Here is a 23,930-nt window from a genome sequence, read left to right on the forward strand (position 1 = left end):
GTTGACGCGAGTGGAGAAAAAATATATACCAAAAAAAGAAGAAGGACGGAAGACCCTCCGCAATAATCCAAGGAGGGTATCCCCCCCCCCCTCTTTTCCTCTCCTCCAATACTCCTTCAACACCCTCCTCCCCCTCCCTCGGAGTTGCTCCTCTTGATCTGGCCTTGTCGGTGAGGGGAAGGGGTTTTTCTGCGGCGCAAGGTCTCACTGAGCCCCCGGCTGCATCATCGTCAGACCATGCCTCTGAGGGCTGGAGGAAAAGCAACACACACCGGCAGCGTTCCTTGGGTGAGCGCACACGCAGACACACACACAGCACGTGTGCACGGAGCAGGCCGGCGCTCGGATGGCGGCGGGTCGGAGGAGGAGGCGGGGGGATGCTTTTGTCCTTTTTTTTCTTTTTTTTTTAATCTCCCAGGAAGAAAAGGCTGCGGTCGCGGAGGACGATGGCTGGAAACTCTCTCCGCTGCTTCCTGTGCTGGTAGCTGCGCAACATCTATTCACTCTGCGTCTCTCTCTCTCTCTCTCTCTCCCGCTCGCTCTCTGTCTCTACGTCTCTCTCGCTTTAGCTCTTTTTTCTCCCGCCTTTGTCTCGAGCTGATAATAAACCAGGAGGGGCAGCGAAAAAGATCGTGCAGCAGAAGAAGAAGAAAAAAAAAATGGTCTAAATCAAAAGTGCCAGCTCGAACATGCGGAGCTGAGCTCTGTGGGCTTGCACAATTTACTCCCCGGCTGCCGTTCACTTCACAGGATCTGCACACACACACACACACACCACACACTCGAGCACAATCCCTCCTCCTTCTTTCCCTCCTCCTTCTCCCCTTTTTATGTTTTATTTCTGATCTGGACTCCACAGTGTTTTAAGAACCCCCCCCCTCTTTCTCAAACACACACACTCTCTCTCTCTCATTTTCTCTCCCTCTTTTGCTTTCGTTTGCTTCCCCTCCTCACCTCTCTCTCCCTCATGATTATTAGCTTTCTTCCTCTGCTTTTTCCACTTTTATCCAGACCAAGACCTCAACACCCCAATAAAACACACACACACACACACACACACACACACACACACACACACACACACAACACACACACACACACACACACACACACACACACACAAACACACCCTGGCATTTTGCGGGTTACCAGGAAGAGATTGGAATAGTGACATGTTCACTCACTCCCACTCCCTCCCTCTGAACATGCAACACACACGCACACACAGACACACAAAACCAGTGGAACAATGCAACATTCAAGACACTCCAGCAATAACATTACAGCTGTGGACTTGGCTGCTTTTTCGCACCATCAGGGAAGTCATCAGGGGCGAGAGTGTGTTAAGTTCACAGTTTGTTCCCTGGATGGGGGGGGGGGGGGGGGGGGCAGGAGAGGGAGAGTGAGGGCAAGCTGACAGATCGCTCCGCTGAATGGCTGCGAGGACGATGAGTAGCTGAAAACACCCTGTTTAGCATAACAATGTAATCGGAGCCTCCTCGCAACTCCGCAGCGTGGACGGAGCACCGCAACGGCACACACATGAATACACACACATGAATACACACGCATGCACACACATCATCGGCTGCGTGACAGGCGCAACCAATAGACAAAGACCCATGGCACGGTCACACGCCAGAACCGATTATCACTGCCAGTAAAGTGGAAAGGTGGAGCTGCCCAAGCAGTTTTGGCTCATTGGGTGGTTGGGTGGATGTATCCATCCCCTGTGTACACTTCTCTTTTCTTCGTATATAATAATTGTGTGTATCTACTTCAAATGTGTGTTTGTGTGTGTGTGTGAGTGCTGCTGTTTCTCAGCGGCGAGAGCCCAACAAGAGGAGACACGGTGTGTCAGCCGAGCCACTGTCTGTAGCAATGACACATCTGAGGGAGTAGGACCATCAAAGCAGCAGCCCCCACTTCCTGCCAGTCGGCCAGACACACACTCCCGCAGACGTACACACACACACACACTCTTGATGGAGTGTGGGGATACGGCTGCCCCTCTGATCTTTCTCTCTTCAATAACATTAGAGGATGTGCAGGCGGAGGGAGATGCAGGAAGGGGGGGGCTGCTGACTGACAGCAAAATGTTATTATGAAACGTGGCAGATCAGAGCTTCTGAAAAAGAAAGAACCATTCTATGAGGTGGAAGATATTTAAGAAGAAGAAGAAGAAGGAAGAAGAAGAAGAAGAAGGATGGGCATATCAAAAGAAAACCACAGGTTTCATGAATGGCCACTGTTGACTTCAGCTCACTCCACAGGTGAAAAGGTTAAATAATATTGAGCTGTGTTGAAAGCAGTTAAAGATTAAATCCGACTGGAGCATCCCGGTTCACAGGTAGAAGCTTGTGTTCACTCCCTCCATGATCGTTTCATTACCAGGCCCAGAGAGGCTGAATTATCATATTTCTTTTTATGTTGTGACTTTATGTTGAAATAAATTAAACAAAATTACTGATGAGTAACTATTTAACTACACGGACATATTTGTGTACTAAAAATCAGATGATTAAATATTGCTAACTTTTGAAAAAGGCAGTCAGAACGTTAAATAAATAGCCAGAAGGAAAGTGCTGCCTGAAAAGACAAAATCTGGGGGAAAAAAGTCATTTCATATCGGTACATTTGCTACTTTATTGTACCTAAATACAATTCTTATGTTATGACTTTGTTGATTCTGGAGCTGTGGCTGAATCCAGAACGAAGTGGATCTCAATGGGAAAAAAAAACATGGCCGTACAGAGGGGACGGGTCACATGCAGCCACAGGCCTGGTGCAAACTAACAGATATATATATATGTGCTCCTGACTCCAGCAGTTGACGTGCATGTCGTTACACGTTTGGAGGGGGCGAGTAAACACTAATGAGAACAGATTGGCACAGCAGGTCCCCCCCACACATACACACCAACACACACACACACGCACAAACACACACTTCCTCTTTCAGATGTAGAGCAGCCAGGCTTGGGTCTAAACCAGTGCTGAAGGCTACATCTGTTCGCCCCTCAGCCACTGTTGCCAAAGCTGCAACCACGCCTTGGAGCGTAAGTACACACACACACACACACACACACACAGTTAACACAACAGTCTGATGCACAAACCAGTGAAGAAAATACTCACCATTTTAAAATTTGTCTACCAAAAGCATTAATTTAAAAATCTAAATTCGACCATAACACAATTTTAAAGACACGTTGGATATACTCTGCAATTAAAATTTGTAATTAATCATATCATTTAAAAAATATATTATTACGTTTTATAGTACCACAACAGATTAGGCAAAGGGATGGTTTTCCTAAGAAGGATTTTCCATTTCTAAACACAACAGTGCATTTATCGCTTCAATGAGTTCTTCAGAGACCACACCTCCCATCTCCCTTCTGCCGCACAACTTCTTTAAGCCCTGACCTTTAGCACAGTGAGACATCAAGAGCAGCGGTCATGCTCTAGAAGACCCAACAAATGGCCCGAGCCTGCTTACAGTCCATGTGGATTTAGCTTTGAGAGGGAGCCCTCTTCTTAAACCATCATATTTATACTGCGAGCGCCCTTTTCCTGTAAGCGCTGGAACTTGGCTCCTGGATGTAGAAGCCGGCTAAATCCCCCTAAAGCACTTAAAGGGATTCTTTAGAAAAGCAAGTGGTAGAGGGAGCCGACCTGCCGCCGCCTGGAGACGAGGCTTCGACCACATTACAACCAGAGATCCACGGGTCGGCTTCAGATGCTGGACTCGGGTCAGCACAGGAGCAGTTGTAGCCTAGAGTTTTCCTTGTCTTGGATTTTTCTCTTGACTCTGTCTTGTGTTGCATTACTGCTGTTTTCAACTTAGCAGGAAATAGTGTTACAGCATTTTCAAACCTGCACTGTCCAGTTCAGCAGATTCAGACTCTTCATGTTTCCCTTCGGTACAATTTGTTGGCCCAGGCCTGAAAGCAGCAATTGTGCTCCACAGGACCACACCAAGATCCTTGGAAGTGGTCTCGGTCCGATCACAAACAAATTCTGGAGTTGTTAGTTTGTGGCGAGAACATGATCCGACCTAGGTCTGACTCAACCGCAGGGTGCAGTTTGAGCTGAATGGCTGCCACAGCCTTGTACACTTTGCATAAAACCAAAGAGCAAAATCAAGAGTTCCTAGCAGGTAGCCAGAAATTGAATCAAGGTCAGACCAGGACTAGAAGCAAAGAATTATTATCCACCGATTTGCAAAGGATAGGTTTGAAAATGCCTTTAGGGTCGAAACATTAAAAGGACTCACTGTTGCTACGCAACCATTTTTTTTGGGCCCTTCAAACCGAGACTTGGAATCACTGCTGGCGTTTTTAAGATGGTAAGAAAATGTGACGCAGAGATCTTAGTTTGCTTCCTGATTGGGTCTTATCAGATACACTTTCCTGATTCTTCATACTCTTACCATGTGACCCTTTTCCTGAAGAAAACAACCATCGACTACCAGTCTTGTATACAACATGGATAAGAAATTACAAGCGTCGTTGACCTGAGCTGTTTGACCTTGTTTTCGATCCAGGAAAAATAAATCCCTTGTCCAATTTCCTGCACCTAAGCAACCAACTGCAGAGTGGACCATCTCCTCTGTGTACATGCCCAGTGTGTGGTCAAGTGATATGAGTTTTCAGGAATCTTAGAATGGACAGATGCTATTTCTTGGAGCTAGGCAACTCTAGACGGGAAAGGAAACTATTAGTGGAGGACGCCACGTTAAATGCTAAGTGGGCAACTCTTCCATACAGGCGAGGTTTTCTACATGCACTCCACACTTTATGCGTAGGGAATGAATAATGCAATATAGTCTTATCCAAAGGTCATGTTTGTTCGTTCAACAACTTAGTTTAAGAGTTGAAACCACGGGGGGAAACAAGCTGTGACTGCATCTCACCAAAATATCAGCAGCGATCGCTCCTCCTCCGCTTTAAATAAACATTCATCATTTTGTTCCATAAAACATTCAACAGACATTCTTTCTTGTCCTTTATGCTCAGCGATGCTTCTTTTTCTGTTTTTTTTTAGTAAGACGGCTGATTCTCAATGGACTGGACATGCTTAGTGTGACAAGAGGCGGAGTCAGGGAGGGAAAGGGAGCAGAGGTAGTGTCGCTTTTTCTAAAGCAAGTCTAATTTCCCCACGGTGAATATTTATTTAGGAGGCCCAGGTCTGTCCACTGAGAGGCACCTGCCGCGGCAGCAGCCAGAGTAAATAACCGCCTCCCACCTCAAGGCGTGTAAGCAGACACACACATATAGTCGCACATACACACACACACACTGATACAAGAGCCCCCCACCCCCTCAACATCGGTCCAGATAACAACCCTGAGTCAACACTGCCTCTCTGCTTTTGTTTTCTCTGCCTCCCCTCCTCTGCTCCCCTCCCACGTTCCAATCCCCGCGGAACCAGAAGGACTGGGGCCCTGAAAAGATGCGAGGATGAGGGACAGAGAGATAGTGAAAGAGAGAGAGCGGGAGAGAGAGGGAGAGAGAGAGAGAGAGAGAGAGAGAGAGAGTGGTCTAAATTACAGCATGGGAATGCAAATGAGCGTATTTTATTTGGGGGGAGCCAGGGAGGGCAGGCAGGCTTTATTTTCCAGCTCCTCTCTGGTCTCTGGATCCGTTTCAGCTCCAGCGAGGAAAAGAAAAGAAAAGCGGACACTCTCACTCTGCCTTTTTACTTGGGGAGGAATAAAAGAAAAAGAGAAATACACCGAACACAAAACCCACAACTCTCTGAGGCTGGTGCGGTCATAAAATAAAATGATATTTTGCTTTGCTTCCACACCACCACTGCCGCCGCTGCTGCCGCCACCTCCTCCTCCTCCTCCTCCTCCTCCTCCTCCTCCTCCTCCTCCTCCTCCTCCTCCTCCTCCTCCTCCTCCTCCTCCCTTGGCAGAGACGCACTGAAGTTGCTGAAACATGGGCACAAATCACAGCCTGACCAAACCCTCCGCTGCCATCGCCTTCACCTCCCCCCATCTGGAAAAACAAGGGGCGAGAAAGTGAATTTGTGTGTGAGGGAAAGCGCCGGGGATGGGGGGAAGCGGGGGGCGAGCCAGCTGCAGGTGGTCTCCAGATGTGGTGGCTCTGGGGACGGGCCACTCTGGCGCTGTTAAGGGGCGACTCGGAACTCCCTCCCTCCTTCCCCCTTTTCCTTCCATCGCTCCTCCCTCTCTCTCTCTGTGACAGGAGCCATCTGGCCTGGCAGCAGAGAGAGATTCCCCCCCTCCCAAGTGTGGCCCCTGCATGCCACTCAGCGGAGAGTACAAGTAAATAAAATGCACACACACACACGGACACACACAACGCCTCCTGCTTCTCCCCCCCCCCGAAGCTGTCACATGGCTATTAACCCATCGAAGCTGCGGCCCAGCTGTGCTCCATTACGATAAATACACCAGGGTCGCGGGGTCTTGTCAGCCAGGAGTCAGCCATCAGATACTATGAGGTGTCCACTTACAGCCTTTTAAAGCTCACTTTGCTGAAGAGTTACAGCCATTTCCATCATCATCATCATCATGCACCCCCACCCACCCACCCACCCACCCACCCCAACCCTTGTTTCATCTCCTACACCCTCTGGAAAAAGAAACTCCCAGCGACTTGCCCGTCCTCCTCCCTGCACCATGGCAGATGATATTTCACACTTCCTCTGAGAAGCCCCTCTTCCCCCCCCGCTATACCTACAACTCCCCAAAACCCACTGTAACTGGAGATTTGTAACTCCACTGGACACCTGGAACACTTGACACCTTCGAGCTCCACTGACACTGCTGCCTGTACGCCATCAGCTGATCCACTCATTTAACCTTAAGTGCAATTGCCTCAGGGTAATGAGATGTTTTCAAAACAAAAAAGAAAGAAAGCTTCAAAAACAATTTCCTGGAAGACAAATAATTTGACTTATTCATGGGGAAAGAGTTTTGGAAAAGGTTTAGCAGCCAAGAGTTAAACCCCCGGCTGCTTCCTGCAGGCACATTTGTTTTTTTGTGTATAGCTTCTATGCTGCAGCAGAAACTGGGAATGGAGAAATAAGGACTGTAATAGGTAGAGGACATAATGGACAATGACAAAGAGAGGGAGAGCGGCAGGGTCAGCGCTCAGTGTTCTCTCAGGCTGCGTTCACACCAATACGTTTTTTTCGTTTTTCCGAAACAGAAATAAAGAAAAGACATGTGCGCCTGTGTACACTGTTCATGTGTGTGCAGGTGTAACGAGGAAGCAGTCCGTCTACCTTGCAGTTAGTTGCTAAGTTGCAGAAAATACTATGGCTACATCCATACTATTAGGTTTTCGTTTGACAAATGTTTTTTCAAACCAAAACGATCTCTGTCTACTCAAGTGTTTGGGCCTGTGTGTTGCTTGAAGGGCTGAAAACAAAGCAGAAAAATATCTCCTTTGAAAGCAGTTGTATGATTGTACAATTCAGAATTTAACTGCACAACAGCTGTTAGTTAAGTGGCTGTTCGACATGAGTTCGACAAGTGGCTGTTCGACATGAGGCTAATACCGGTTGTTTCCTTCCAGTGGGGGGGTTCATGTGATAGGAACCTGACGAATCAGCAAAAGCTTTGTCGTGACCCGAAAAACGTCCAATCAGCAAGCGACGGTTCGTATCTACGTCATCGTGTTAAAACTTCTCTATTTTAGCGGCTCTGTAGAAGAATTGAAAGGTTTTCAAATGAGAATGAAGTCGTACGGACGCAGCCTAAGACCGGGGATTTCCTTGCTTGAACCAACGAGGTGGAGCCGTTACTAAAAGTGAGGGTTAACAATGCTTGTAATTCATTATCCATGCTTCATTCAGCACTCGGTGTCGAGTGGTGCCTGATAAGATCGAGTCAGGAAGCCAACGTGGGTGTCTGTGTCATTGTTTCCAGAGGTTTCTGCTTGTCCAGACTAAAATGCATACCCAGCCTTTTTGAACTGATACAGGCCTAGCAGTGTTTCCTAAAGCCTCAATTTGAGGTCATGTGGACATCAGGCGTAAATGTAGCTTCAAATAACATAGAATGAACAAAAACTTACCAATTAGCCTGAACAACATACTGAGGGAGGCAGCTTATATTCCCTTTATTTATTCAACATCTTAGCTTCAGCTCTCTGGCATTAAGGAGGCCTTTTTAAGTCTTCGTCCTTCAGGTAAACGGCATTCAGTTTGCTCACTAGACACATAAAAACACTAAAGCCAGCAAATGGTGGACACACATAAATATTCTAATGTGTCTAAAAATGTCCTAAAGATCTATACAACAGGGCTCTGAAGCTTGAAGGTGTTTTTTCCTCCTTATCCTTGCAGCCCATTGTATACGTCCTCACACGGGAGATTTTCGGAGGGTCCCTGCTGTGTTTGTTGGCCGCCGAGCTAAACGAATGGCGCCCAGCAGCATTGATTTGCAGCGCGGACCGCAGATCAAACCACAGGACAAAAGACGAGGCAGAGGGACAATGGAGAAAACACAGTGGGCCGCGTGGGAGAACGAGTGACGACCGGTCGATCGGGACGACCACAAGCGACCACAGGCGATCTCGTGCCAAGAAGGAACAGGGCCTGGAAAGATGCAACAAGAAAAGGGTGGCGAGCGAGCGGCGGCAACACAACAAGACGACCCACTACGGTGGTCAGACCATCAAGTTCTATCAGGAGAAAAAGATCCACAGGAACACATAATACTGTTCTACCTTGTTTATTCCTTTTCTTTTTCATCCTCCATCCCTGTCCCCCTCCGCCCCCTCCCCACTGGCCATAGAAGAAAGTAAATATGTGAGCAAGGTAAAGCAATCGGTTAACCTTTGAAATACCCTTGCAATGAGATCTGCCGCTTTTTACTCTTTTCAGCTGGAGGAGAAGAAAAATGAAGAAGAGAGAGAAAGAAGAAAAAACAGACACACACACACACACACACACACACACACACACACACACACACACACACACACACACACACACACACACACACACACACAATGTTGGCCACCACTTCAGAGGGGATATTCAATATCCATGAGCTTTTTCATTTCACACTGATGAATAATTCAGGGTGACCTGCCCACCACTGAGGGAGGGGGAGACAAAGGGGGAGGGAGGGAGACAAAAAATAGAAGGGAGGACCGGGGAGGTGTGCAGAGGTAGTTGTCTGTTTTAGTGGATGCAGCTGTTGCCGGTCGACGTGCATAAAAACCAATCTCCTCCCCAGCTGCCGTGGAGAATGGAATAATATACGGCAGCGTCGACGACAGATAATTAGGGAGATTATACCAAAGTGCTGCCATTCTGACAATGTGAGCAATGTGCCTGCATCGCCGTGTTCCTGTAGACAATACAGCCACGGGACCGAGGCGACAAGTAGAATAAACATGCGGTCTGCTGAAATACAGAGAGAGGAAACGATCACAACATGTCGCATGATGAGCACACACACTCAGGGTCATATACAAACACAAACACACACTTGTAACCTCCTCATTAGCACTTGGTGGTGACCTATAGGCCTGCGGAGGAGCCACTGAGACGGCAGCTAAATTCCAATCAGCTCGCTATAGAAAAAAACATCTGAAAGAAGAAGCTGCTTCCTTTGACTTTAAATTGGTTGTTTCAAATCCAATTTATTTCATCTTCAAATAAGTGTGAGGAATACAGAACTGGATTCAAATGTCAAACTATGATCGTTAATTCAACACGTTTTTTACGTATCCGGTCAGAAGTTTAGTTTAAAAAATTCTGAAAAATTAGTTTCCACCAGAAACTCCTCCCTGACTGAGTAACAGAAACACACAGGGAGAAAACCCTGAAGATTTAATGCTCACTAACGGACAAGGACAGCACCCCCGACCCTCTGTGAGCAGAGGTCAGATGCTACTGTCGCACACGCACACAAGACGCACACTCGAACACTCGAGCTGTCACAAGCAGGGGGAGAGCAGCTGTTCCTCATTCGCTCGAAGGCGCCGTTCCCTCCGAGCGTTGGCCGGCTTCGCAGAAACCATTAATCCCTCTGTGAACGCAACCGATGGTTTGGAAAGATCCACCATGAGAAAACAGTGAGGGAGGGGCGAACGAAGGATGGGGCTCAAAAACACTCATTTATTTTTTTTTTATTTCACTTGTTTTGTTTTCTGAGAAAGGAAAAATAAATAAATTGTGCAGTGGAAAAATTGATTTTCCTGGCCATATTTCCCCCCGAGGACACAAACAATACGAAGGGCTAAGTGGAGATTGAGCAGCAGATAGTTCATGTAACATTTACCAGGTTATCGAGAAACTGGAGACACATGACAGATAAGCGTTTAAGAGTCGGGAGGTGAAGAGTGAACATTTAACAACACAATCTTTACAGTATGGAGTAGAGACTAAGAAAGTTTAAGAGCTGAGATGTTTCGTTTTTACTGATTTCACATTTGCATTAAAGCACATAAGATTTCAAATGATGATGATGAAGATGAGGTCCAAGTGCTGACTTTCTATTTTCAGAGTGAAGGGGTGAGCAGAATAATTAAAAAAAAGATGAATTTCCACACGTTAACGTTAAAAACAAATTTTTTTTACCATAATGAATGCAATTTAAGACCTATATCATGTATGAAAGATAAGAAGAAATATCAGAGTCCCAGATTTACTTACACTTCCCCATAATTGAATATAATATTCTCTTAAAAACACTAATTTTGAAACGTAGTAGTAAGCAAATGTTTACTACTAACTAAGCCCTACCTAAATGGATTTAAGACCTATATTAACATATGTAAGACTTTTTAAGGTCTACAATTCAGATAATCCAATTTCAGACTTTTTTAAAGAAACTTAAATTTAAGAACAAGAAAGACAAAGATCCTTAACATGGAAAAAAGGCAACCCAGTTTTATTTTCAGTGGAATCTCCGTAGGATTATCTTTTCAACTCTTTTTTTGTTTGCTGCTAATGAGTGAAGGGGAAATAAGCTGCTGAGCCATTTGCAAATATGGAGGAGTTTGTACTGTTTACTGATTATATTCTGCACCCTAAAGCAAGTAATGTATACAAAGGGTCACAATTCCTGAACTGTTCCTCTGGTGGATTGAAAAACCTCTTAAAGTCACCGTTATATATTAATTAAATGTGGAGGGGAAAGACACACATAGCTCACGACTCCATGTAAAAATAGTCACTGTAAGTACCCAGACCTAAATGCACACAAGTCATAAGTGTATCATGTTGTTATGCATGAGCAACGTTTCACTGTCACACAGCTCCAATCCCCATAATAACCCCCTGACCGATGCCATATGAGCTGAAGCCTCTTGTCTGTCTCCGCTCATTCATATCAGTGGGATTAGTGAGGATGACACAGACTCCCACTGCCATGTGACGCCTTTATAGTAGCGCACACACACACACACACACACACACACACACACACACACACACACACACACACACACACACACACACACACACACACACACACACACACACACACACACACACACACACACACACACACACACACACACACACACACACACACACACACACACACACACACACACACATCTACGTAAGCACTCATACGCATACAAATACACACACACACAGATGGCTGCAAGGATTTCCCCCACTCCTAATTCTCAGCCTTTTTCCTAGACAGGTAACGTAAGCCGCAAGCTTTCCACAATAACCCGTTAGCATGTCAGGAACAACAAGTAAGGCAGGGGTCACAGGCAGGAAGCATCAGGACAGTGATTCATGGCTGTGTTACCTCTACACACCAGAACCTGACATTTAAGTTTGGACCCTCAAAATACAAATACAAAGTACAAATGTTGGGTGAAAAATTTAATAATTTTATGTTAATTTTTTAATTTAATTTAATTTAATAATAATTGTGCTTGCTGATTTGCTTAAATAGAGCCACAGCCCAAATCATTTCTGACTATATTAAATATATATATATATAGTTATGCTCAAAGGAAGACAGAGACAGATAGAGGAAACTTAAGGTCTTGTCCCCACGTCCTGCTGTCAGTTCTGTCACATTCAGATGGAGACAAGCCCTTCCTGCTGCTGACAGAGGGACATATATGTGTGTGTGTGTTTGAGTGGCAGGATAGTGGGGGGCAGCAGTAGCACTGAGCACAAACACACACGTATATATATCTCAAGTCGCAAGTTACAGACGTGGGGGAACATACAGATGTGTCCAGAATCAGTCTGAGGCCACACTGACACACAGGGAATGTTTTTCTATCCAACCAACATACACACGAGTGGAACCGGGCAGGAGAGTGCACACTGAAATCAATGTCAGACACCTGAACAAAGCAGTTTAGCCAAGGACGGCTGAGAGCACATTAGGCATGCATCCTCGTGGATGTCCTTCCAAACACAGGCAGGGAAATTAAAATCCCATTCGGTCCCCTCACGGGAGCTGTGCACTGGGAGGTTGCATAACTGTAAGTCAATGGTGATGGCCTCCTGTCAAAAAGAGGAAAAAAAGGGACCTGCCATGTTTTTGATCAGCCACTCGGCGAGCAGTGGATGCAACCTGTGCACAATGTCATGGAGAAAACAGATTTATGCAGGTGAAAACGCCAACTGACAACTCCCATAAGGCTGTGAGGCCCTGTTGCCAAGTTCTACTCTCTCTCCTTCCTGTGAGCTAGGAGCCCTGCCCCCAAACACACCACCGCCGCCCACGCCTCCTAATGCCGCAGCCCAGAAAAGTACAGCTGAAGATGTTCCGTGGATTATCTCCACAAGGAAACCACGTGCCGGCATTTGTGGAGTCCACCTCAGTTAATCTACTCAGCACGCACACTGTACATACCACTAGCCAATCACGTCTCTAGCTAGCCAAGGGTTACACGAAAGCGTCGCTTCACCCACCTGAGCCACTGACAGTCATCTCCATGGCCAATGCGAGTGCAGCACGGCGCTCTCCCTGCTATAGGTGGAAGGGAACTGTTGTAACTCGGCTCGACTCAAACTTTTAATGCCATTACTGACGCTACTTACGGCTTTAGCCAACCAAGACGGCGCCCAGTGGAGAGGAGCCCTCCCACCTGCAACTTGCACAGACATATTTTTAGGTACCAGCTCTTTCCCTTCTGCTCACATCTTTTCTGCTCTCAGAATAAATAAGAAGTCGACTGTATGGAAATGAAGATGCCTCAACTGCCATGTGCAAATGTACACTTTGATGTGAGACGATAAAAGGATGACTAGTTTTATTGGAAGAACTACCAATTTATTCAGTATGTGCAAAAGGAATAATGTGTCAGCTTTTCATCAATATGCATGTTTGAACATAAAACCCCATGCATGTAATAAGAGAAGCTCCTCACTGGTGAACTGGAGCCTTTGCACAAAAGTGTGCGGCAATCTCTTGAGAGGTGCACTGTTCACAGAGAGAAGGGAGGGGCGTAAGAGAAATGCTCTCATTAAGTGTCTTAAAACATTTTTCAAACTAAACTGAAAACGGCTGCTGGAAAACAGAGTCACAAGTGTTCAAAATAAATGTGTAACGCTGAATGCAGGGCTCCACTTTTCCCCGTTTCCTCAAATGGGAGGATTATCCATGTCTGATTACCATTGCAACCGAGGTTGCCTAGCAACACACAATTAAGAAGTATGCTTTCCGATCGTCTGCAAGGGGCTGCCCCTTTATCAGATGAAGTTACTGAAGCAACAAATGTCAGCTACATACAAATGAGCTTGTTTTGCTTAGTGTATTTGAAGGGGGGGTGGGGGGAGCTGCCACTGTGACCTTGGAGAGCGGCGTATATTTTCATGAAGCTCGAAAAAGGGACCTCCCACCCTGCTTCCCCCGGGGCTCCTCTCCCCCTCCTCTGGATCTTGCACCTCGCTTCTTATTTCCTTGACAACACATGAAGGGGAAGCCACTTCATAAAAGTCATTACTCTATATAAAAAGTGCAGCAGCCCACGGACCCATTAGAGAGGCAGGCAGGATACGGGGGTTAGATGGCTGAAAGGAAGGTTAAAAAGATTCAATTCTTCCCTAAGCTCATCAGCTCTCATCAGGAGGGAAATATATCAGCTTGTTATGAGCTGAGAAATCAAGCCCTTTATGTGGATGCCTAGCTGGAGAACTGAATCTCACTGTAGGCTGAACATAAAAAGCTGCCATACTACTTGCATTAACCTTGCCAGAGACATAGAGGTTCTGCAGAAGAATAAACACAATTATGTGTTTCATGAGGCCGGTAACAACACATTTCAAAGAAGAATGTAGTTAAAAAGGATAACGCCGCTGTAGAAAACAAACAAAATGAGAAGTTTACTCTTATTGTTTGCAACAGTGCAGTCGGGTTTTTCATACCGATCCCTTTTTTTAAATGTAAATTGAGTCTCAAGACTTTGTAAGTGAGCGTTGTAACTGCTGTTGTTCGGTGGTAATATCTTAATCCAATATATCTTACACTGCCTCAGCTGTGAGATGATCAGCAGAATGTTAGAATGAGAATGAGAACAGAACAGAGCTCATGAAATTTCCAGTCAATGTAAATAGCCACTGTCTGAAATGACAATGATTGAATTTGTGTCTGAGCACGAACAAACAAATGCATTAAAGAACATTTAGCTGCCCTGCAATGCGACCAGCATCTCAAACAGACAACAGAGTGTCTATTAAAAACAGTTGCCTATTATAGTCCACGCAACTATACATCCAATTAGTGTAATTGGATTTGAGGCAGTTAAGCCATTGATTAGGAGAGAGAGTCCACTGAAAAATAGAATGGCAGCAACTCTGCATCAATAAACCTTTACAATATAAAAAGAAGCTGAATATGTTTTTGATTTGTTCTGACTATGTGTTGTAAAGACAAAGAAATGTAGGAGAATAATAAGAGAACAAACGGTTCAAACTCTCCAATATGTAGTGCAAGCAGGTTGTGCAAGAGACAACAGAACAACACCAAAAGCACACTGCTGATTCAAAATTATTCTGACCAATAAACCAAGTGCAAGAAAAACACCCAAAAATGTTGACCTCAATAACTGGAGCGCCTCTCATAAGAATTCAACGTGGTGATGAGACAGGATCCCCTGCGGCAAATGACACAACTCTGTTGCAATACATGTATAAATAGTTGTGTGGTTTTAAAAAAAGACCTCTCATAGCAAAGCTGCTTAGGTTGTCAGACGCATCTTCCACGCTACTCCTCCATTCAAGTGTCAGACTGTTTATTAGATTCAGAGTTAAATCTCACTCTACATTTATCTACAAGACAAATCAGAAAAAGAGAACATCACCTAAACCCACTGTAGAAAATACAAATCAAAGAAACCAAGAGAGATAGTTTGAAGAGATTCGTGAAAAAGGTGAGGTTTGACATTACTTGTGTCAGGCGTGGTGGCCATGGTTGAGACAATGACAGGGGGACCAGTACGACGTCCAACCATCCTGCTGTTGTTAAGATTTTGCGCTTGGAGAGCGGAGGAAGAGGTTACAGGAACGATGTTACTTTCAGTGGCAGAACCGATCCCTTTCCGGAGCAGTTGGGGGCTGTGAAGGGGGCTTGGCGCTGCTGCTGGTGATGTTGGAGGAAGGTTGGGTGCTCTCTTCATCAGCTCCATGGGTGAATAGGAGCCAGAATAGGTTTTTGGTGCTGCTCCATGGGTTCCCGGGGCTGATGGAGGCTGTTGTCCAAGAGCAGACATGGCAAGACCGGTGTGGGCATTAAACATGGAGAAGGGTCTTCCCTGGGTCACAGCATTGCTATATCCCCCAGGGCTAATTGGAAAAGCTCCACTTCCCATGGGCCGTGATCCTGGGTAGGTGGTGGTCTCCAGGAGGTGTTGTGAGGGTGCACTACTGGGTCTTCTGCCAAGAAATTCTCCCATCCTGGGGGACATGTTCTGGAGAGTGGTGGGATGTTGCTGCATCAGGTTGGGGTCCATGGTCAAACCCTGGGGCTGCATGTAGAGGTCATTGCGATTGGAAAAGCTGTTGGATCGTGTACGTTGTGCTGTTCCACCTGTCTTGAAACCAAGCATCACACGTGAGAGAGCACGGGCCTGGGCCAAGTTAGGGGCCACAGAGCGGACATCATGGTCCTCCATCATCCCCAGGGTGGCATAGGAATCAAAGCCATGTTGCAGCAGGAGAGTGATAGTGCTCTCAGCCAATCCTTCAGCTCGCAGAAAAGCCAGGAAGGAAGGGTCCACCATCTTCTTGGGGTCTGCACCACTAGGATGGTGAAGAGGCAGACCAGAGGTATATCCAGCTGTGGCAGCCACCATGGCTGAATTGGGGTCATAATTTGGGTCATAAGGTTGCCTCTGAGAGGCTAGAGCCCCATAAGCCCGGGGGAAAGCTCCGTCCATTCCCTGGTATGCTGGGTTCACCACAGTATTGGTGGCAGCTGGCTGATAGGAGTCCAGGCAAAAGCCGTTTATATTGTTGTAAGCTTGGTGAGCAGAAAGAGATGGTGGCCCAGCAGCGTAAATAGGAAAAGGGGGCTGGACCCCGTAGGCTGCAGGACCAGGAGAGCTGCCACCAATACGCTGGACGTCTTGGATCATTTTAGATCCCAGAGATTCCCTGTACAAACGGCTTAGCTCATGAACAGGAGGAGGAGGAGGTGGTGGAGGAGGCGGGGGAGGAGGGGGAGGAGGCATGGGGTTAGGTGTAGAAGCCGACGCTAACACGGTAGGTGTGGCCCTTGCCTGTCCTTGATCCCAGGTAGGATTCACCCCCCTAGCATTGGACCCATAATGCGATGCTGATCTGTTGAGCAGGTGCTGGTTATCCCTATAAAACCCAGACTCTTCAGGTGGCTGACCAGATAAGGTAGAACCAGTCGTGTAGTAATCCACAGGTGGTGCAGAGGCCAGGTTTGCCATCATTTGTCTGAGGTAGAGGCTGCTGCCAAGATCCGGCACAGAGTTCTTCCTCAGTAGCTGCTGTCCATGCCGGTCCTGTTGGATCTGGGAATACTGGAGTACTGGATTCTGTTTCGCATCTAGATCGACGTGATGGTGAGACCATACTCCACAATCTCCCCCACCCAATGCCAGAGAATTCCTACGACCTGCCATGGTGCCACACACGTGACAGCGACTTGCAGTCTTGCGGTTCTGGCCTTCAATCCATTCAGGACCGTGATGGCTTAGAGAGCCAACAAAATGCGACTGCTCACTTGGGTTAGGCATCAGTGAAGACAATACATGGACAGCTATAAAAGCAGAAAATAAACCCGGGTATTGTGTTTCAACTCTCCAGTTACACTAACCCCCAATCCAAAAGGAGTAGTGATGAGAAGAGGAGAAATGTGAAGCATGAGGTACCCTTTTACCTGATCTGCTGCTGTAGGCAACCCCCCTCCCCTCACTCTAAAGAGTAGGCTATCAGGTAGCTCCCTGCTGGCAGCATATCTAAATAATTTAGCCCTGGAAACATTAGAAATCCACAAGGGCATGAGGCACAACATGACAAACACAGAGTAAACACATGCACACACATTCAAACTGAAATAAAACACACCTTTAGGGCGAGGATCTACTCCATTCTACAGCAGGGAACATGCTTGTGGTTGGCATCACGCTTACATTCCAAACTAAGACCTAGAGTAGAGAAATTGGGCTAAAAGCACATGCTGGACAATGACAACAGAATGGAGGAGGGGACGGGATGCTCTAATCCAATGGGGTTGCTGCACGCCACTGGTAGGACAGCCCTCTCGTCCACAGCATTTTCCACAAGGGGATTAGCGTCCAACTAAAACCTGCTTAAATCCACTGCCCCCTGTGACATCACTTGAACCAGATAGTGTACATAGCCAGCACGCTGCTGAGGCCCCTGGATGTGTTCACAGAGTGTAAAGCTACAGTGTTTATGATGCTTGGTGGCCACTACTAACTACTTTGTTGGCCTACAGGCGGAATCCCTATGAGCATGAATATATCCAGAGGAATCGGGGCGTTTGGGGACTGACGTGCTTACTGAAGTGTGTCTCTGGGGGGAGGGGGAGGGGAGTGGTTGCGAAGGCCAGACACAAGTAATGCTGATGGTCAGTTTCAATCCGGTGGCCACTAGAGGAGTTGCACCACTTGAGCCATGAAGAATACACAGCCTCCTCTACTGGGCAACGACAGATTCACATATGCAAATGCACACATACAAATAACCCTACAGACGGGGAGAAGGAAGAACATAGCACATTTCAAGATACCTTGAAATGTGCTATCTTGGTTCATTTTGTGAACTGCACTTAAAACCAAATTGGGTCTTATTTCCCCTCACAGTTCTCCTGCATACACCAGGTGTACAAGAGAGCGGATACGGCTTATCTGAGATGTTGCCATCAGAGATAACTGTCGGTGTTTACTTGCCATGACAAGAGCAATGTAAACAAAAAAAACTGTGGCAGCAGGAGAAGAAAAGAGGGCTTTGATAAGAGTGTGATGGGGGGGGGGGGGAGCTGATAAGGCAGGAAGCTGCTGGCTCTGACTTCACCTGCAAGACAGACAATGTGGGAAAGGACAAGGCATGAGGAGAAGGGGATATGATTGGACTGCGCTGGACCGTGACAACTAGATGGCTCCAAGCCTGTTTCTATTCTGTACTTTATTTCCGTGTGAAATAGGCAACAGGGGTTTAAAGGAGGAGTTTTTTTGCGGCAAGTCTCCAGGGACATTTTCTGGATGCTTCTGAAGCTGAGACACAGAGACAGCGTGACTGAGACGGGCTAAATTTATTACAGTTTAGGAGTGACAGGCGACTGCTACAGCGCCATGCCTCTTTACGTTGTCCCAGTACCTGTCAAGTCACAGAGGGGGGATGCTATAACAAACTTCTTTCATTTTGGAGCTTAAGTGATGCAATCATGATAAAAGACCAAGAGCAAAACAGATCATTTCATCATGGAACATCCAAATTGAAGAACATTAAGTAGGTCAAAACAAAAAGGAATCATTTCACTTTCATTATGGCTCTGCACAGTACGGGATGAGGCACTTCTAAAAGGATGGCTTCTTTCATTGGAGGTAAAACATACCTAGCAATTTACTTGCAGTGATTCCTCAGCACTATCCTCCCGGGTCTGAGTCTCCCTGCGCTTTTTTGTCAGCTGTAAAACACACCATTAATCACTGTGTTGTATCTCTCTGCGGCGATCGCAATAACTTCTTTTAATAAGCCCCTTCCAGAGCCGCGTGTCACTCAGATCCCCGCTTCCCGACAAAATATTAATAACAATAATAAACATCTCAAGTGGGGTCGGGCTGGTGTTGTTAAATCTGAAACAAGAATATGACATATCATATCTCCTGCCATGCAAATTGCTGCATTTCCCACAATTCATAAGCAGGAGAAGCTGGGGAACAATATTCATCTTGTCTACATCCTCTGATATGCCTCTCGTGAGAGCTCCATAATTAAGTGAGCATGCTATATTACACTCATCAAGCAACAGGGACCCCGTACTTGCTAGCATGAATAATATAGCAGAAGAAAAGAAAGCCCAAAGTTACACGATGGATATTGGGTGAGCTGCATCAGAACCGATGCCAAGTCTCGCTCGCTCACCAGCTCACAGCCAATCAGACAGTTCTGTCAAAGACCTCTGGGTACAATGTGTTGAACAGACGTCCAGCAACAGTCATGCCTTTGGAGCAATCTGGCCATCTTTCTAGGGCACAGGACGCTAACGGCAGGACTTGGCAGGCAGGGATAGCTGCAGAACGATTTACATAGCTGCGACTCTACAACTGCTGATCCATTAAACTTTCATAGGGGCTTCATAAATTAAAAGTATGACTGGAAGATCTTGAAAATTCTACTCAATTACTGTGATTGTACAGTATATTAAAGTTTTAACAAGCCTCAGGGCCCTTTCTCGCTCCAACACAAGCTCAGGGAGAAAAGAGGGGGCCACGGGGAGAGGAAAAACACATGGTACCAATTCTGGTCTGATGGCTTTTGGAGGGTTCACATCTGCTGTGGAATCGAGACGCTGGCCTCTTTGCCACCATCCAAGTCCAACAGTTACATGGGTGGGAGGAACATGGGGACACAGCAAGAGACGCTACTGCAGAGCTTTTATATGCAAGCAAGACCTCTGCTGGACTAGGTGAGGTGACTGATACGAGTTCTGTCTTGCATTTTAGCAGGATGGTTTGTTCCCTCTTTGCCTCGTGCGCCGCCCTGCACTCCGCCCGCCTATCATTATAAAGCCAGTGGTCCATACTGCATCACAGATGGGGCAGACAGAAGGGAGAGACGACAGCCCGCTTGCTTTTTGGAGAGATGAGGAGTGTGCAGCTGAGTGAGAGAAGAGGGAGGGACGGAGAGCGAGAGAGGGAGAAGAAAAGGACAGAACAGAAAATGGGATTTGCCTCCATACCTCACTGATGAAAGCAGATATGAGGTCTAGTTTAATTCAAGGACAATTTTACAATGCTGTGGCTACAAGCAAAAAATAAAGTTAACATACATACAGAAGCTAAAAGAAAATCTAATATTCATCATTCTACTTGGGTGTCACTGCATGGTCCAAAAAGACGCTATGTCCTCTCACATAGAAATAACCCAACCCAAGCAGCATTACGAAATATGAAGAAAGTATGTACGAAAAGTATGAAAAAACTAAGAAGTCAGTATAATATTACTCACATATCCAAGATCTTGATTTACACAACAAAGAGAGTATCTGATCAAAAAGATAAAGAAAGAAAAATGAAAAGCTGTTCACACGTGATAGTTATGATAGATATTGCATCTGAGGATTTGTCAGCCAGCCTTCGTTTTCACTTGAGCACATTGAAGCACCACTCATTTGTCCTCGGCACATAAACAAACTTTATTCAAATCAGAGACAGACAACACAGAGGATTATCAGATATAAACCAGCGTCTTTAAATGAAAGACAGCAAACCTGTGAAGTTACTCTACATCACCACTTTCTTTCAATTCTGACCATAGACTCTTTTGAAGATAGACGAAATGACAGCTGCTACAAACCGAAGCCAAAAACATCTTGATCGCCTCATGGTGGCTGGGTGCAGCATGGGTCATAAACACTGTCTCCTCCATGTTAGAACATGGGGCATGGGCCGAATTAAAACATCACGTATACAGCAATATATTTTTGTAGTTGTTATGCCACTGAAGCATGTTTAAGTGTTTGTCTTTCCACTGATTTTGATTTTAATTACCACTGTGCAGACTCTGGCTTCAAGTGACAAGTCACCAAGATGGCAGCTCCCATATCCAGGATATTTTGGCTTAAGTTTCGTACAGTGAGATTAAGGAGAGACATTGAATTTATGATAAATTCAATGTCTGTGGTTCTGACCAAGTAAACTTACAGCTTACAGCAGAGAATCAAATAATCCTATTGGTTAGAAAGAAATCAACAAGGGGAGGAACAATAGTCTGATGAATGATTGTGTTTTGTTCAGCGTGTAATATGGATAAATCATATTCCTAATTACGCAGCCATAGAGTGCGGTCATGTAACACCACATGAATAAAATGCACATGTTGATTAAAACATTATCTGAGTAGATTAGAGCGGCTCTAATCAAGCCCTGAGGGGGAAACTCTATTGCACTCCACAATCATAACAACAATCTTAGCATAGGAAGAAGAAAAGAAAAAAACAGACCAGGAGCTGAACTGTCCTCCCTCTGAGCCACACAGCCCGACACTGCAAAATAATCATAAGAAAAAATGGTTCAGCTCAAATTAAGCCGAAAACATGAAAGAACCTGAGGAACGGCAGATCACACCTCATATCCTCAGACGACAGAAATGAATCTCGTCACCCCTGAGAAAAGACGGAATGAGAGAAAGAGCGCGAGGAAGAGAACGCTCCTCTCTCCCCTCCTCTTCCTCCCAACGCCAAATTAAAGCTGATGCTTCCCAGCAGCTGCTTTGATTGCGCTAACTAGCAGCTTTTGATAAAAAACAGTTGCAACCGGCTCCCTGCCTCCTTATTTGCAGACAGGCCAGATTATGCTAAATACATATCAAGGACTTAAATGGCTGAATCAGCCTTGTCATCTAACCACAGGGTTTCCTTAGATACTGCATTTCTGATCCCTCTGTCATAAATACCAATGTACAGCCGCAAGAATGAACAATTTGGGCAATGGTATGATATTAAAAGAAACATTTATAATATGGAAACAGTCTTGGATGACAGGAGTTGATTATTAATGTAGGGAAACAATAGAGGCAAAGGCCACAGGGTTTGTTGGACGGTGCGGAGTGTGTTGTCTCAGCAGACGTTCTTGAAAGAGAACGCTCCAGATTTCCACTTGAAAGGGATCGAGGAGAGACGGCACGAAACCTCGGCTTCAGCTGGTCTGTGTCCGTTTGCCAACCGCGGGCCTGGCTGGAGGAGTGGACCTGGACCGAGATGAGTTACAGCCGACAGGAGCCAAAATAGGCCCTGTGAGGATTTTACCTGCGCGCGGGAACAAAAAAGCGAAGCACCGCTTCATGTGTGTTGTCTCTGCACGCTGAGACAATCACCATGACAGCCTTATCACTCTGCTACATGCAATGAGTGGGACAACTTTGCCTGGTCATTGGCTCATGACCAAATCACAAATCACAAGCTGTTTTTGTTTTTTGTTTTTTTTTTAACGCCCTCACAATGGCCGCAGAGGAGTGATTCACTGATCCTGTATGATGGCCATCTGGAGAACGTGTGTGTGTGTGTTTGCGTGCGAGTCTGCCTCAGTGTGCATGTGTCCTTTTTTTTTGTTCTGTTTTTTATGTGCGCACAGGAACACCGACAGGTATGCTCACCACGAGGCAGCTCTGCACGCATCGCGGCAACACCTGTTACCGTCTCTGTGTGCGTCTCCTGTGGGCTTTGAGCTCGTGCCCAGCAGCGCAGACTAACTGTTGCTCCCTCGGGAACGACTAACTACCTCAGATGTCTGACTCACACGGATGCAACAGCTGGATGTGGACCGACGCTCTAATCACGAAGGATTTCCACCAATGAACAATCCAACCTGTGCTATGAAATATGATATTTATGTGATTCTCCTTTAGGGCCGGGTGATTATTCAATAGTGTTGTTTGGTGACTTTCAGTGAAATTCTATAGCCCACACAGAAGCACGTCTTTTTTATCTGTTTTGTTGAAGCTTGACATTTTGGGTCATATGCTAATTTATTTCCTTGTTCAGTGTTAGATAAGAAGATTGACACCACTAACATACTGGTGCACTATGGGAAGCTTCAATTTAAGAGATACCAAACTGATAGTAGAATTCGAAATCCTTCAATACTGCCAAAAAAACGCCGGGTCAGCGTGTACGCAAATCTTTGTCCCGATCCGATAACACATATTAAGGTTCACGCAGATGAAGCAGCGATTTTATATTCACAGAAATCCCAAATTCTTCACTGCTCCAAAAACTGCCACTGGCAAATAATGTTTTTTAAGCGGCGGAGAGGAACGGATTTCTGGTAATGTGGCGCTAGCCAGAGTGAGTTGTACCACAAGTAAAACTGCAACGTGGGCAAGGCTTCAGTTGTTTGTTGTTTATTTATTTATTTGTGTTCTTTTTCAGTTATGTATGTATTTGTTTTTCAAAGGGCTTAACCCGAGTTGGGCCATCTAACAATGATGACAATAATCCTTTTATCATTGTAAAGGTTGCTCGTATACAGCTGTTGAATTACATTGTACTAGTTGTTAATTTTTTCAATGCACTGATATCGGATTGGCTTTCAGAATCGGCCGATACACAAACTGTGTATCAGGAAGGTAAAAATGCAGTCGTATCAATTATTTCATGTAACATTCGGCAAGAACCATATTTCCACAGCTAACATGTGCATGTTCCTGATATCACACAATTACTCTGAATAACCTGGAGTAGATTCTACTTCTACATTTACACAATTTGTCTGCATGTTGGACGTTGACACTGATTC

The 23,930-nt window shown here is 45.8% G+C and overlaps 1 protein-coding gene across 7 annotated transcripts in view; it reads right to left on the minus strand.

Annotated features, from left to right (window-relative positions):
• Positions 1–23,930, minus strand: part of LOC133027787 (C-terminal-binding protein 2) — a 94,690-nt gene that overhangs the window by 27,080 nt on the left and 43,680 nt on the right. For 5 of the 7 annotated variants that reach the window (XM_061094908.1, XM_061094911.1, XM_061094912.1 and 2 more), the window contains exon 3: positions 21,638–21,679. The exons of 1 other annotated variant lie outside the window; for it this stretch is intronic. In XM_061094908.1, coding sequence (XP_060950891.1) covers positions 21,638–21,679 — 42 coding nt within the window. Of the gene's footprint in view, positions 1–15,367; positions 17,184–21,637; positions 21,680–23,930 lie in introns of those variants that run through there. One more of the 7 variants, XM_061094906.1, reaches the window with a different exon arrangement.

The sequence above is a fragment of the Limanda limanda genome, chromosome 21, assembly GCF_963576545.1.
Source record: "Limanda limanda chromosome 21, fLimLim1.1, whole genome shotgun sequence".
In the NCBI taxonomy this organism is placed as follows: Eukaryota; Metazoa; Chordata; class Actinopteri; order Pleuronectiformes; family Pleuronectidae; genus Limanda; species Limanda limanda.